Source organism: Chaetomium strumarium, assembly GCF_033439665.1.
Source record: "Chaetomium strumarium strain CBS 333.67 chromosome Unknown B0T15scaffold_3, whole genome shotgun sequence".
Lineage (NCBI taxonomy): Eukaryota > Fungi > Ascomycota > Sordariomycetes > Sordariales > Chaetomiaceae > Chaetomium > Chaetomium strumarium.
Genome location: NW_026944431.1, coordinates 554600 through 569977, shown reverse-complemented (window position 1 = coordinate 569977; position 15378 = coordinate 554600). Strand labels below are relative to the sequence as shown.

At 58.2% G+C, this 15378-nt stretch overlaps 5 protein-coding genes across 5 annotated transcripts; 3 read left to right on the top strand and 2 right to left on the bottom strand.

The window, feature by feature from the left end:
• Positions 1 to 537: 537 nt before the first annotated feature.
• On the top strand, positions 538 to 2029 carry B0T15DRAFT_140482 (chaperonin 10-like protein). Its single transcript, XM_062861871.1, has 2 exons — positions 538 to 1208; positions 1293 to 2029. Exons 1-2 carry the CDS (start codon positions 795 to 797, stop codon positions 1959 to 1961), a joined length of 1083 nt encoding a protein of 360 aa, XP_062722220.1. The 5' UTR covers positions 538 to 794; the 3' UTR covers positions 1962 to 2029.
• Positions 1970 to 2969, bottom strand: B0T15DRAFT_140623 (uncharacterized protein). Its single transcript, XM_062861873.1, has 2 exons — positions 2071 to 2969; positions 1970 to 2010 (listed from the first exon to the last, which is right to left on the bottom strand). The coding sequence occupies exon 1, from the start codon at positions 2765 to 2767 to the stop codon at positions 2207 to 2209; it is 561 nt and encodes a 186-aa protein (XP_062722219.1). The 5' UTR covers positions 2768 to 2969; the 3' UTR covers positions 1970 to 2010; positions 2071 to 2206.
• Positions 2970 to 5242: 2273 nt separating this feature from the next.
• On the top strand, positions 5243 to 9505 carry B0T15DRAFT_140069 (uncharacterized protein). Its single transcript, XM_062861869.1, has 3 exons — positions 5243 to 5806; positions 6037 to 9178; positions 9280 to 9505. Exons 1-3 carry the CDS (start codon positions 5612 to 5614, stop codon positions 9330 to 9332), a joined length of 3390 nt encoding a protein of 1129 aa, XP_062722218.1. The 5' UTR covers positions 5243 to 5611; the 3' UTR covers positions 9333 to 9505.
• On the top strand, positions 9278 to 12439 carry B0T15DRAFT_527209 (uncharacterized protein). Its single transcript, XM_062868959.1, has 3 exons — positions 9278 to 10726; positions 10781 to 10869; positions 10932 to 12439. The coding sequence occupies exons 1-3, from the start codon at positions 9679 to 9681 to the stop codon at positions 12141 to 12143; spliced, it is 2349 nt and encodes a 782-aa protein (XP_062722217.1). The 5' UTR covers positions 9278 to 9678; the 3' UTR covers positions 12144 to 12439.
• A 660-nt stretch (positions 12440 to 13099) lies between these two features.
• On the bottom strand, positions 13100 to 14743 carry B0T15DRAFT_509813 (major facilitator superfamily domain-containing protein; the record flags this gene model as incomplete). Its single annotated transcript, XM_062867814.1, has 1 exon — positions 13100 to 14743. One exon carries the CDS (start codon positions 14741 to 14743, stop codon positions 13100 to 13102), a length of 1644 nt encoding a protein of 547 aa, XP_062722216.1.
• Between the last annotated feature and the right edge of the window lie 635 nt (positions 14744 to 15378).

Genomic DNA, 15378 nt, shown 5'->3' with positions numbered 1-15378 from the left:
ACGGTCTTTAAGAAGATCGTCTCTACACCATGTTCTCGCCACCTTCTTTCGGTTTCCATCGCTTGTTCTGAGAAGAAGTATAACCCCCGTCCAGGTACCATTTTAAGAATACGGAACGTCATTACATACCGGCCGATCTCCGAGAGCCCTCAACACCATGGCGGGAGGACCCGTAGAATTCGCGGCTCCCCGAGATCTGGCTACCGTACGCTCATTGAATGCAGCAAGATGCAGACTCTCACTGCCTCCCCAAACACGATCCTGCTTAATAACGAATGAAATTCCCCTTAGAGGCCAGGAAGGTCAAGCCGGATGAGGTCTGATTACTATCTAGGTTACCTTTGCACGTGCTTTGAACGTATGTACAAGTACGTACCAGGTAATATTACATACTACTCACCCCTCTTCACCCCTCTCGGGAAAACCCACTTCCTAGAACTATGCAACGTCGGATTGGTGTCAGGGGCACAAGATTGGCCAACAAAGGCCATGGCACAGCTAACTTGCCTGATTACTATCGTAGTCACGGATGAGAGGCAGAATCGGGATGCCCATCCCTGGGGTTCGGAGGGAGTGTGGGCACGGTATGATGCGTAATGACGAGCTGCATTTCTAATCATCAGAGAGCTATATCTCCACGCGACCGCCATACCGTTCCATAGACTGGCGGTCGTGGACTGTTACCTCCTACCTTCCGAAGCTACGCCTGGCTACGTACACAGACGAGAGAGAACGCTATAACTATAAACGGCCAAGAGACACAGAAGCAAAGAGAAGCAGAACGCTCGACAATCATGGCTCCACCTTCCGAGATCAAGGCCGTGGTCATCACCGCACCGGGCAAGGCGGAAGTCAAGACGGTGCCGCTGCCCGCGCTGCCTGATGACTATATCCTGATTCGGACCACTGCAGTGGCTCTCAACCCAACCGACTGGAAGCACATCGACGCTGTGCCCAGCGCAGTCGATGTCGGGGCCGTAGTGGGTTGCGACTACGCCGGCATTGTCGAACAGGTCGGGCCCAAGGTGACCAAGAAGTTTGCGAAAGGCGACCGCGTTGCCGGTTTCGTGCACGGTTCGAACAGGCTCCGACCCGAAGGAGGGGCGTTCGCCGAGTACATCATTGCCAAGGGCGACCTGCAGATCAAGACGCCGGATAACCTCAGCGACGTGGAGGCTGCCACGCTGGGTGTTGGTGTCAGCACGGTGGTAAGCTGCCCACGAACCCAAACATAGGCTTCTTCTGGTTTTCAGACCCTGACTGACACGTCGCACACCTATTCATCACTGAAGGCCCAAGGTCTCTACCAGGCCCTCGGGCTCCCGCTCCCCGGCACCGCCTCGCCGAGCAACCCGCCTCCCGAGATCCTCATCTACGGCGGCAGCACCGCGACGGGTCTCCTGGGCATCCAGTTCGCCAAACTGTCCGGCTACCGCGTCGCCACGACCTGCTCGCCGTCCAACTTCGACTATGTCAAGTCCCTCGGCGCAGACGGTGTCTTCGACTACCGCTCGCCAACTGTGGTGGACGACATCAGGGCCTGGAGCAATGACGCGGACGCCTTGACGCTGGCGTGGGACTGTGTGGCCACCGACGACGCGCCCCGGATCTGCGCCGCGGCGCTGAGCAAGACCCGCGAGGGCCACTACCGGTCGCTGTTGAACCTGGCGGACGAGGTTACCAAGGCGGTGAACGAGAAGGTGGACAGTGGCTTCACGCTGGCCTACACCATGTTTGGCGAGCCGCTCGACAAGGGCAGCCCGATGCCGGCGATTCCGGAGGACTTTGAGCATGGCGTGAAGTTCTGGGAGTTGGCGAGGGAATTGTTGGCCGCCGGGAAGATCAAACCTGCGAGAGCGGATGTGAATCGGGGCGGCAATGGTCTCGATGGGGTGCTGGTTGGGCTGAAGGAGCTGAAGGACGGAAAGGTAAGCGGCGCGAAGTTGGTGTATACAATTTGAGTGAGGAGTTGGCTGCCGGTTGGGCTAGCTAGCTCGGTGTACACAATGACTATGACATGAACCTATATATCCATCCACAAGTTGAGTGAGGAGGTGGTATAATACGTACATACATACATCTTCTAAATTTGAAGAGTGTAGCACAGCGCAACTCGTAGTTGACGGGTATCTCGAAACACCTACTTTAGAAAAATTGCTGCAGGCCCTATATAACCATCACAACCCTCCAACCCGGTCTTCCGAGTTCATGGTTGAGCCGGCTGTTGAACCAGGTCGGCTATCACCTGCCGGAGAAGCACGAGATGACCACTGGCCAACCGAGTCTTAACAAATAGTTTCACCAGGGCACTGCACTCGACATTGGAAATGTCAATCAGCTCATAGTCCCCGTCCCCGGAGCCAACTTCCAACTCGGGCCCATCCGTGATCTCCCCGCGGCGTCTCACTTCATAGCTGCTGCGCACGGTGACGCCTCCCTGGGCGTGGGCACAGCACCGGACACCATGCTCGACGCTCTGGAAGATGCAGGGGACGGCCACTTCCTTGGTAGCCCAGGACCCGACGCCCGGGATGATAGGCACCCGGTCGTAGACCACGAAGGCCTGCAGGTTCTTGCCATCACTGAGGAAGAAGGAGTCGTTTGCCACTTCCGCGGTCTGGACGGGCCGTCGTTCGAACCGCTCAAGATAGGGATTCGGCGTGATGAGGGCCTCGTATGTCTGAAGGGCGGCGATGACCCTTTCTGGGGCGAGTGTCCTCGGGATTGGCACCCGGGTGACGACCGTGAACGGCTGAGGCGGAGACATCGCGGCGACTCGGTCGATGGCAGCTTGTTACTGTGCGGGAGCAGGACGGCTCCGGCTGGTGGAGAATTGCAGTGCTTGAGATTGATGGCCGGCTGCCGGCTAGAAGACGGCTTTTGTGCCAGTTGCTTTGCCTTGGCTGGCAGTCGAAGGCTTGTTGATCAGCAGATAGATAGATGCCTCGGAATTGCTGGGAAGGAAGTCCAGATGCGACGTGGTGAATCCTGAGAACGGGCCAACAAATGGAACGGCGCGACGTGACTGTCACATCAACAAAGGATGGAAACCCGCAGCCTGCAACGATAAGTAATCGAAATGCCCTGCAACTTGCAAGCACAATTGCAACCGAGAGATAAGCAAATACGCCGCTGCTCCGTCAACAGTTGACTCCTGAATGCGAGGTTGTGCATGACTTCTGTGGGCCCCTGGTGCCAGATTGCTTTGCGTCGATTCAGGTCGATTCAGGTTGTGTCACGGAGGGTACGGGTACACCTGATATTTGCGCGTGTCCGAATCGGAGACGCACCGTCTCACTCTTCTGAACCAGGCTGCAATGCCGGCCTATTAGTCCTCTTTGGGACACCTTGCTAACGTCTCGGAGCGTTGTGCTGCAGACTGACACTGCACTTGATGACTTGGGTGATGCTAGAAGCCGCAACGCATCTACCTACACATTCTAGCACGTCTCGCGTGTGCCCTGGGAAGGACGGACGGATTTGGGTCTAAGTCTCGAAGCTCGGAGCCCGCCTCCAGGTGCACTGCTCCGGTTGGACAGCCAACGACCAAAGGTCGCGATTGGCATATAAGACCAAGTTTTCTCACGCAGCTGAATCCCACTTTTTGCAAAAGTCGAAGCTAGTGTTGGCCACTCGCGTGTTGCTCTCCTGACAGCAGATTCTGGCGGTGAGGAAGTCGTGTATGTAAGAGGGCAGCAGCCCCATTTCGGGCGTCGACGGTCGACCGCCCACCATTCAGCTGCAACCATCCTTAGCGGTCGCTGCATGCAAAAGCGCGGGAGGGACCGGCCCCGCCATCCAATGTTCTCTAATTCGTCCCAGCTGGAAGCCTCCCATCAGGGCGGAGGTTCGAAATAGACAACGTGCACAAGCAGGTAGACGGGATGAGAAATCTAGTCAGTCATGTTCAGTCGAGACACTGCATCGGAGCGCAGAGCCTATCCTAGGTTTCCAGTTATATGCAGTGCATACCTGTAGCCTCGGGCTCTCTGTTAGAGGAAGCAATACCAATACCATGCGAGATGCGCATCGCTGCCCAGCCCACGCCGGAGCAGTACCCGCTGGTCTCGATACGTGGAGACGATTCGCCGAAGTAGCCGCGTGTTCTGCAGCATGAGATCGGGCTGCATATCAGATTGCACGGTCAAGTGGCATGGCCTGTTAGTGACGGTAGCATAAGGTAGCCCTGTCTGTCTGGCGCTACGAGTAACGGCGACGAACAGAGAAGTCGCGCTAGTATTCGAGGAGCAAGAAGTACGTAAGGTTGGTAGTCAGCAGCAGACAGATCTCGCCGAGCCTGAGCCTGAGAGAGCTGCCCTGGTAGCCCCTCGGCATTTCCGTGGAAGGGAGGTGTCCAGATGCGGAGACAGGAAGGGCTCGGGCAACCTAAATCACACAACCCCGGCTGATGAAAGCGACAGCTTACCTACTCCCTGCTCTAACTTTATAGACATCCAGAGCACAGCGCTCAAGTTCCCGTTCCCGTGATACGGCATATACATATCTCCTTGGGACGGTGCTGTCTTTTGCAGTGTTGCAATGAGCCGGCCGTGGGGCAAGGCTGAGAGTCGAAGACAACGGGCACTGGCAGGGTTCCGGGCATCGGGAGTCAGGGGGCTGGTCAACCCAAAAGGAATAGTTGGAGTTCCCATCGACCCCTTGCACAACGCGGCCAATGGCAGCCCCTGGCACCCAGCCATCCACAAAATCTTTCTCGTGCCTTGAAGCTGGTGACATTGACAAGGACGCAAGCGCGCCGGGTGATCAGTTACCCCACATGACACGCCGGGAGTGGGAGGGTGGCAGGGATACATGAGAAGAGGGACAGCGTCCGGCAGGAATGGTCTTGGTTGATTCCTGCACCTACATCCATGGATAGTGCTCGTCCCAAGATATCAACGTCCAGAGCACTTACATCGACGGTTTCGCCGGTTAATACCTGACTGTCGTGCCGAACGCGGCCATCCCCTGCGTGCCGCCGAGCTGCAGCAGTCCGCTTATGTTTGCAGGAGCCAAGGAGGGGTGTGACTGTGGACGGGAGGGTACTTTGGGCCGTGCATGAATAGTACCGACGGGAACCTTTCTGTTCGACGATCGAGCTGCAACCACTCACGCAGCAGTTTCTGCTTCGTCCGCGCAGTTACTCGAGGCAGCTGCTGATTCGAAGACGACACACATTGGCGGTGTGGTGGCACAACACGGCCAGTCTTGGACAAGACGCAGGTGCCCTTCGGGTCCAAACCGGTCATTGGTCCCAAAGTCCAGCCGTCCCCTGATCGGCGCGACAAATTATCTTCCAGTTGGGGAGATTGTGTTCCCAAGGAAATAGGGAGCCTCTGAAGCCGGAAGGATCGTGAGAGAAAAAAAATCTTGACTGCCACATATCGGCCAGGTGAACGAAGGACACTCCGCCTGCATTGCGGGAACCCCACGAGAGACGGTGCGAATCTCAGGAACGCCTCACCTCAACCCTCAGTCAGGATAGTTTCATACGATAGAATCCCGGCTGCTTTCGATTCCCAGCTGCTGACCCTTATTCGCTACACACCGCAGCACCACATGTGTTTGACAACAGCGGCCCTGCAGATGGTCATTTCGATCGGCTTTCACCATGGCCACCACTGAGGTCCTAGGCTTTTTCGACGGCTGGCATGGACACTTTAAGCATGGCTCTCCAGCACACATCCGTCCGACGAGAGCAATTGGGTGGCATGGGCGGTCGAATCACCGCTGTGACGCCGCCGTCTTGAAGATAAGACTGGGCCTCGTTGCTGAAACCTGGGTCGCGCTGTGCGCCAGTCTCGAGGTAAGGAATAGAATATCTTCATTTCTGAGCGCAACTACCTTCGAGAAGCTTGCTGCTGAGGACGAACGCGAGCGCCCATCTCCTTTCAGCGCCAGAGCGCCCAGATTAGGGTCCTGAGTTTAACGAGGGGTGGCCGGGCTCCAGACGCGGATCCGTGATTGGGGAGCGCAAATTACTGGCGCTATGTCGCGGAGTTCTTGTTTCATGATCACTGACAGACTTCACTATAGGAACCCCCCCGGCCTCTATTACGCCGCCATCTCGGCCTGCCCGATTCCTCTCGCCCTTGTGGTCACTCCCAGTCATGCGAAGAGGACCTCGATTCGCTGTCCACGGACTTACACGACCCAACCAATAGCGGTGCGTGCGCTCAGAGACACCAGCCTTGCTCAGACGAGGCCCCGGCCGCTACCACTGCGCATATTCCGTCTGGTTCCGGCCGCGGATGCCAAAGGGACGCCCTTCTCACCGACCCGACAACATGCTTTCGGATCGACTTTGCGAGTGAGGAAACCTTCCGAACCCATGCCAAGGGAAAGAAGAAGAAGAACAATGCCGCGAAAGCCAACAACAGCAACAGCAACAGCAACGGCAATAACAGCAACGGCAATGCTGACGACGGCGCTGGGAAGGACGGTGGAGAGGACGCTGGGGAAGCAAACAACGGCGACGGCGCCGGTGATGCACCAAGTGGAGATGCTGGCGGCAACGGAGGTGACGGGGGTGATGACAAAAAGGAGGATGACAAGAAGGTCGACGACAAAAAGGAAGAAGAGGTGGTAGAAACCAAGAAAGAGGAAGAGAAAAAGGAGAGTAAGGAGCCGGGCGATGAAGACCCTCTCGATGCCTGGGGGTTCACCTCGGCCAGTGCCGGCAAGGAGAAGAAGAAGAAGAAAGGAAAGGGTGGCACTGCTGCTGACCCTCCCACCCCGCCAGAGGAGAAGAAGCCAGAGAAGGCTGACTTCGGGTTGCCTGCTGCGAAAACGGGATCGGGGGCTTTCGAGACATTTGACGATATCAAGTTGGATGAAAAACCGTCTGTCAGCGCTCAGCCTAGCCCCGCTGAGAGCAAACCGTCGTTTGGAGGCTGGGGTGTCTTGACCAAGGGTATTGTCAGCAAGGGTGTTTCGAGCTGGGGGTTCTCTTCGCTCGTAAAGACGTTCGTGGAGGAGGAGAAGAAGCCCCCCGTCGAGGACGACCCATGGGGTCTGAGTAACGGTAAGTCTACGAATGGGAGGAACTCAACAGACCAGAATGCGCCCCAGGAGAAGCTTGGCGAGAAGGCGCCGAAGGACGACAGCAAGGGCAAAGATGCTGACTTTGGCCTCTCGGTTGGTACGACAAAAGATAAGAAGAAGAAGAAGGGCGGGATCTGGGGATTGGATGACGAACCGGAACCGGCAGCGGACCTTCCGGCCGCTCCTGAACCACCAGCAGCAGCCGCACCACCACCGGAGGTTGACCTGTTCACCCTGACGACCAAAAAGGGTAAAAAGAAAAAGGGAGCCTTGGCTGCTGCTGAAGAACCCAAGGTTGAGGAGCCTCCCAAACCAGCCGAGCCGGAGCCGAAAGCCGGAGACGACCCCTGGGACTTCTGGGGCGCTAAGAAGAAAAAAACGAAAGGTACTACCGAAGAGCCGAAACCCGAGGAGAAGGTTGTGGAACCGGAACCAGAGCCGGAGCCGGAGCCCCCTGCCGATCCGGAGCCGGCCACAGCTAGCGGCGCGGACGACCCGTGGGGCTGGGGTGCTCCTGCAAGCAAAAAGAACAAGAAGAAAAAAGGTAAGAACGACGTAGCTGAATCCCCGAAGGACGTGGAGCCGACACCAGAGCCTGCGCCGGAACCTGTGGCCGCTCCAACAAAGAAGATTGAAGACGACTTCTGGGGCAACTTCGGTAGCAGTAAAAGTAAAAGGAAGGAAAAGACCGAAGACTCGCCTTCTCCGGTGACGGAGGAGCCCAAAGTTGAAGAAGCTCCGGTGGAGGATAGCTTCGCTTGGGGACCCGCGACTACCAAGAAGGGTAAGAAGAAAAAGGGGAAGAACGCGGTCGCCGAGCCCGAGCCTGTCAAAGAACCGGAGCCGGTAGTGGAACCGGAACCGGAACCGGAACCGGAGCAGAAGCCGGAGCCCGATCCCGAGCCAGAGCCAGAGCCAGAGCCAGAGCCAGAGGAGAAGAACGATAGCATCTGGGGTTTCAGCCTGTCAAAGAAGGATAAGAAGAAGGGAAAGGGCAAGACTAAGGAGCCGGAGCCGGATCCCCCGAAGGAACCGGAACCGGAGCCCCAGCCCGAGCCCGAGCCTGAACCGGAACCAGAGAAGAAAGAAGAGGATATTTGGGGTTTCGGTCTCAGCAAGAAGGACAAGAAGAAGAAGAAGAAGAGCGGGGAACCTGCCAAGGAACCTGATCCGCAACCCGCACCCGCACCAGAACCGGAGCCGGAACCAGAGCCCGAGCCGGAGCAAGAGCCAGAACCAGCACCCGAACGCGAACCGAAGAATTATGAGAATCCCTGGGGGGACGATGACCCCTGGGGCTTTAGCACCACCAAGAAAGACAAGAAAAGGAAGGGCAAGAAGAATCAGCCAGAACCCGAACCGGAACCGATCGTGGAACCAGAACCAGAGCCGGAGGTTCAGCCTGAAACTAATGAGGATGAGAACCCCTGGGACTTGCCCAGTTCGAAGGACAAGAAAAAGAAGAAGAAGAAGGGGGTCGTGGATGAGGCGCCACCACAAGAGGACCAGCCACCCAGCGAAGGAAACGACAAGGAGCTTATTAGTCTCGAGAAGCCTGCGGATTTGGACAACGTCGACTTTTTCAGTTCCTGGAGCATCGGCGACACTAAACCGGAGGACAACCCGGACCTAGATGCCGAGCAGGAAGAGGAGCGCAAGGCACAGGAAGCGGAGGAGCAAGCTAAGCGGGAGGCCGAAAAACAGGCGGCGAGAGACGCCGAAAATGCCGAGGCCGAGAAGGAGGAGAAGGAACTGGCTGCGCTGAAGGCAAAGAAGGCAAAGAAGCCCAAGAAATTTCCGAGGAGCGACCAAGAGAAGCTTGACCGGCTGGAAGCGAGCGTCAGGAGGCGAGCCGACGAGAAAGCCGCACGCGAGGCAGAGGAAGCAGAACAAGAGCGACAGCGGAAGGAGGAAGAGGAGCTTGCCGCCCGAGAGGCCGAAGAGACGACCGCCCGCGAGGCGGAGGAAGCTGCCGAACGGGAGAGGCAGGAGGCAGAGGCGGCAGAGGCAGCGGCGGCGGCAGCGGCAGAACTGGAGCCGGAGTCGGAGCCAGAACCAGAGCCGCAGCCGGAACCAGAACCGGAACCAGTGCCAGTGCCAGTAGTGTCTTTAAAGAAGTCCAAGAAAAGCAAGAGCAAAGAGAAGGAGAAAGAAAGGGAAAGGGAAAGGGAAAGGGAAAGGGAAAGGGAGAAGGAGAAGAAGAAAGAGAGAGGGAGGGAGAGGGAGAAGGAGAAGGAGGAAGAGAAGGAGAGGGAGAGGGAGAGGGAAAAGGAAACGAACACCTTTGATGACGATGACGACTTCAAAGACGTTAATCTCACAGCCGAGCAAATCGAGGAGTTGCTGGCCGACGAGCCTAAAGCGGAAGAGGAGAAGGCGCCAGCCGAGGAGGAGCCCGCGGCTGACAGCGCCTTCAGCTTCTGGGGGACCGCCAAGAAGTCGACATCCAAGAAGTCCAAGCTCAGCTCGTGGCTTCCGGACGCTACGGAAGCCCCTCCTCCCAAGGCAGCAGCCCCGGAGAGTGCACCTGCTGAGTCATCTCCGCTTTGGGAAGCTGTTGCTGCCCGCGCATTTGGTGAGGTCGCCACCTCGGCGTGGCAAGACATCCCAGCGGCCACCGAATCGGCCAAGTCGATGAAATCCAAGAAGGCTGTCGGCGGCAAGATCGCAGATCGCCTACGTGCCTTCCAGGTGGTTGACGACGAAGACCAGGACGACGCGCCAATCGAGCAGCCGCTGCCTCCGCCTCCGCCTCCGCCGCCTCCCGCAGCGCCCATCCCCGTCGCGGCGCGAAAGGAGGAGAAGAAGAGCAGTTCAAAGAAGAGCAAGAGCAAGAACAAGGAAGCTGTTGTTGACGTCGACGCCTTCGCACCTCTTCCGCCTCCTCCACCGCCCGTTGCGCCCTTCAATGGCCCTGGCAGCTTTCCGGTCAGCGACGAGGAGCGTCAGTACCACCACCATAGCGACAGGGGTGGCGACGATGACATTGTCGAGGTCATCGATCTGACACCCGCAAAGAAGAGCAGCAAGAAGTCTAAGAAAGCGCGGGCGTCTCCCGAGATCGTCGATGTTCCACCGCCTCCCCCGGCTGTCCCTGTCCCCCCGCCCGCGGTCCCGGACGCGCCACCGATGATGTCTCCAGCCGGTTTCCGTTCATCCAGGAGAGAGCGTCCCAAGGTCAACCGCGAGGGCGCAGCATCCTGGGGCACGTGGACAGCGACGCCAACCAAAGAACCAAAGGAGTGGAAGGAGCCAAGGGAGTTGAAACAACCAAGGGAGTCGAATGAACCAAAGGAGTTGAAGAAGTCCGCGTCTAGGTCCAAGCCAGAAAGGGAGGCCAGCGCCCGGAAGAAACCTGCCTCGACGGAGGATCCCGAGAGAGTTGAAAAGCCGTCTTCAAGAGGTTCGGGCTCAGACAAGGCGGAGAGGCCGAGGCCAAAGGACACGGCCGCCCGCCTCCAAAGCGTCTTCGCGAGCACGCCGCCTCTTTCCCGCTCCATGTCTACGCGCGAGAAGCGCCATGGTGGTAGTGGGAAGTCAAGCTCACGCAGGCACTCCGCCGACATGGACGGCGGCCTTATGAGCCCTCCGCCCGAGGACATGGCAGCCAAGGCAGCCAAGGTTCTCGGCGTCGGCGCTGCTTTTGGTCTCGCGACATCTTTCAACAGACGCAGCAGAAACGGTACGGATGGCGCCAGCCTCGATGCGAAACCTCTTGCTGATAATTGTGCTGCAGCCTCCGTGGACGACGAGGATATTGTAATGGTTGGCGCTGACGATGGCATCCCGAGCCGCGACAAAATGGAGCGACCACGAAGATCAAGGGTAAGTCGATCTCGTGCACTTTTGATTGATCAAAGCAATCAGGAACTGACGATGTCTTTCAGCAATACTCACGAGATGACGATATCGTCATGGTCGACGTGGCCGATGCAACCCCATCGCGTAACCCCCTGAAACGCTCCGGCTCAGCTGCGAAAAAGACAGGGCTCTCCTCTTTGTTCGGCGGCGTCTTCAACGCTTCCAAAGCAGACCCGCGTTTGGAACAACGCCCAGAGCGGCCAGAGCCGCGCCATCGCGCCACTTATCCCACATCGCCAGATCATGAGGCGGGGAGGCGAGGTGAGGAGGCGGATGCCGAGCGAGAAGCGCGCCGCGCCGCCCGCCGTGCGCGCCGTGCCGAGAAAGAGGCTGCAGAGCGAGCTACGGCAGAGTCGGCTGCCGAGGAGGCCCGCCGCGCCAAGGATGAGGCTCGTCGCGAGCGGCGTCGGAGACAGGAGGAGGAAGACGAAGCACGTCGTCAGGAAGAAAAGGAGGCCCGTCGCGCCGAGAGACGGGCTCAGCGCGCCCGTGAACAGTCCGAGCGTCACAGTGGTGATGCGAAGGAAGCCGAGCGAGCCGAGCGGAGGAGACGGCATGCCGAGGTGGATGCGGCCGAGGTCGAAGCAGAAGCCCGACGCGCGGCCAGGCATCACGAACGCCGCCGCGGCCATCAGTCCGGAGACTCCGGTCGCGAAGACGAAGAGGAGCGTCGCCGCCGCCGAGAAGCCCGACGCGCCATGAAGGAAGGGCGGGAACGAGAGGAAAGGGCCTCCCGGCGTAGGCCCGAGGCGGTCGACGACTACGTCTATGGGCGGGCATCACGCGAGAACACGGGTGGCTCCTGGCCGCACTCGGGAACGTCGTCATGGGTGAAGGAACACGCAGACGCGCCCCCACCGCCCGCGGATCATGGCGCGCACATGGCCGAACCCCCGCCAATCGAGACGGGTCCGGCTGCCGACGACGACGACGAAGAGGCACGTCGCGAGGCCCGGCGCGCAGCCAGGCGGCAGGCCAAGTATGCAGAAGCAGCCGGTATGACGCCGGAAGAATATGACGAGGAGCGACGCCGGAGAAGGCGCCGCGAGGAGAGGGAGCGCATGAGGGAGCGGGACAAGTACCGCGACAAGGAGAGGGATAGAGACAGGGAACGGCGGGCCGCCGGTTCCGATGGGAGCGATGGTCGGCGTGTCGACAGCCGGCGCAATTCGGCCATGTTTATGGACACTACTACCCCGCGGAGCTCATGGTGGAAGCGGCTGACGGGAGGTGGATGATTGATGACGGTGATGGATTCGACGATGTGATGAGTTGACGATTGCGATGACAATGACGTTGGACAACTGTGTTAGGGGGTACGAAGGAGTTGGATGTCGAGGTTTCCTATCTCGTCGTTGATTTTGTTCGCATATATGTAGATGCATGGAGCGTTTGTCTGTCTATGATATTCCGATATTATATACTATCATATCTCGCACGCAATGCCGCCCAGTCAGCCGGCATAATCTCTGCTCAGTCAGGCATTGCTGACCTGCCCATTCACGTCATCGACGGAGGCCCGCGATATAGCACACAACTGTACTCTGAATTGGATTCTGCGACAAGCTCAAGCTCATGGATATCTATCTATCTATAAATGCATCTAGATCTATGTGCGTGTTGTCATAAAATCATAGACCGCGTCCGAGTCTCTCAACGTCGCTTACCTCTGGGCATTCTCATCTATCCCTGAAGGCCCCTGGTGTTCTTCTATCCCGTCGGCGTTTGAGCCTTAGGTGTGCGGAGGAAAATATTCCTGTCTCAACGTTATTGTCTCGTGGATCAGGGTGTCACTCGACTGCTGCCTCTCGCTGTCTTTTCCATGCACTCATCGGGGTCCCGTCCGGGCCATGTCTGGAGTGAGCTTCTCCGTTGCTTCCCTCCCTCGCTTCCTACCCAAGACAGCCATCCACGGGGAGACGCAGTGTTTCGACATATACCCCGCCTTCTCCTATAATACCCTTAAATTATCGCTCCCCTGACTCAATCGGCAGCAGCGTCCTTGGCCCGACGTAAGGGACGCTGCCCACATGTTCTCCGCCCAATCCATGACCGCAATGACCGCCGAGTTCTCGGGCTTACCCGAGGCGCCTCCCGCACATGAGCAACTTCGAATCCGCGAATCCGTTTGTTTCCCTTCATTGGATGTAAACACGCACATCACTTTCTGCCAGCTGACGTTGCATTCCATCTATCAGCTCGACTCCGCAGAGGCAGCGGCGTCCCTCTCTTCCTGCGCCTTGAGCTTGCGAACTCTCCTCTCTTCCCGCCACCTGGGGCCTCGCGTAGTGAGGAGCCACAGCGCCGGCGAAAATACCACGAGGATAAGGGCCCAAAAGGTGTAAGTCCAGCCCCTTCCCAGCGCCCTGAGCATGGATTCGATGAACGCGGTACCAGCGGCACCGAAAAGGCAGCGTACCAGGTTATTCGCAGCCACGGCCGTAGCCGGAGCTTCCGGGTACAAATCGACCAGGAGGGTATTAAGAACGCCGAAGGAGCCGGTGACACAGAGGCCAACGACAAACAGCAGGACCAAGGGGCCAGCAAGATTCGTCTCAGCGTGCAGGACCCAACCGTAACATATCACGGCCGCGATACCCGTAGACAACATCGGGTAGACGGACATGAGCCGGGCTTTTTCGATGGGGAATTCGCGTAGGTCGTCGCCGCGCTTGTAGTCGATGGTGAAGCCAATCTTGCGTGCTGTCCTGCGGTAGTTGCTGTCGAGGATGTAGCCCTGCGAAATGGCTGCCACGCAGCAGCCAAGACCGTAGGGCAGATAACAAAGCCCAATCTGCAGGTCCGTGAGATGGTAGATGTCTGCAAACTCGGTGGACAGCGTGGCAGCGATGAGGATGAAAACGAGGTAGATCATGGTGTTGTAGAAGAGGAGGACGGCGAGCTCTTTCTCAAAGACCAACATCAAGGCGTGGAGGGGGTTGGGGAAGCGTAACTGGCGTTTCGCGGCCCTGTCAGTAGCGACAGCATGCTGGGGTGTTCCGCGGCAGCGGAAGAAATCGAGCATAGTCATGTTCCAGCCACGGGCCGGAATGGAGCCGTTTCCCACCACCTTCCTGCAGGTCTCGGGGACCGCCAAGGTGTATGGCACGAGCCAGGCGGCAGCGTAGATGAGACAGAACCAGAATATGGCCCTCCAACCCAGATATTCAGCCAGGATCCCGCCGATAACTGGGCTGAGGGCAGGCCCGATGTTGATGCCGGCCCCGACGATTCCGATGTACTTCCCCCTTTCTGCGCTGACGGCAACATCGGCAACCGCGGCGTAACATAGCGATAGAGTGCCGCTGCTTCCGGCACTCTGGAGCATGCGCAGCACGAGCAGCGCGGCATAGTTGTTCTGAAGGGCCAGTCCAAGATTAGCAAAGATGTAGATGGTAAAGCAGATGATATAGGCCGGCCTTCTCCCGGCCATATCGCCGAAGTCGCCAACTATGGTGGGAGCGAGGGCCTGGAACACCATGTACGTCGTCAAGGTCAGGTTGATAAGGTTAACCGAAACACCAAGATCGGCGGCGATGGGGTTCAGTGCCGGGAAGTAGATGTTGGCCGTCATGGGGGAGACGAAGCTGGCACACGCGGCCATGGCGATAATCCACCGCTTGGTCGCCTTGGAGAACACGCTGTAGGCAGGCCCGCTCGACACTGGGCGAAGCGACTCGAAGGCAGTGTCCGTCCCCTCCTCGCATGCTTCATTCCCAGGGGACACGGCGCTCGCGATGCGATCTCCAGCAGAAGACGGGGCGGGAGGTTGGTCTTGGGGCTTGCCAGAACTGGCCTCTTCTTTCTCCCCTGCTGGCGGGACTTCTCTAGAATCCATGGTGTACAACAAGTGCCTAACAAGCTTCCCTCGTCTGAGTGTCTACCTCTTGGGCCAGCATGGGGCCAGCATGGGGCCAGCATGAAGCATAGCACAGAACCAAGGACGGCGTTCAACTTATAAGTGATCGGAACCGATCTTCGGGGCACACCATCAACCAGCCCAGCCTGTACTTGTAAGCCGGCGACGGATCAAAACACGAGAGGTCATAGCCATGTCAGGCGCCACATAAGGGCGGCGGTAAGTCGAGAAGTTCTTTTATTCCCGAACAGAGCATGAGGAACGTGGGGAATAAGCGGGACCTAGCAAAAACCAGGCAGGCCCGGAGCACCGACGATTGGCGATTGACAACACCGACACGAAGCGGCATTGCGGTATCGGCCCGGGAGGCAGAAGATAAACAGAGCCTTGTCACCCGACAGCCGGCGCCCAGCCCCGAGTAGCACCGCTGGCGTCGCGAGATAGAAGATGGGGTTGGCGTCATTGGGCCCATGTATAACGAGATTCACCACAGAAGAGACCCGATTTGTTCAAAAGATCATTCATTATTGGCGGCCGCTGGTAGCTGATGAGCAGCGCAGTGTCGCGGGAGAGGAGAAAAATGGGGGGAGGACAGAGAGCATACGGATTGATGA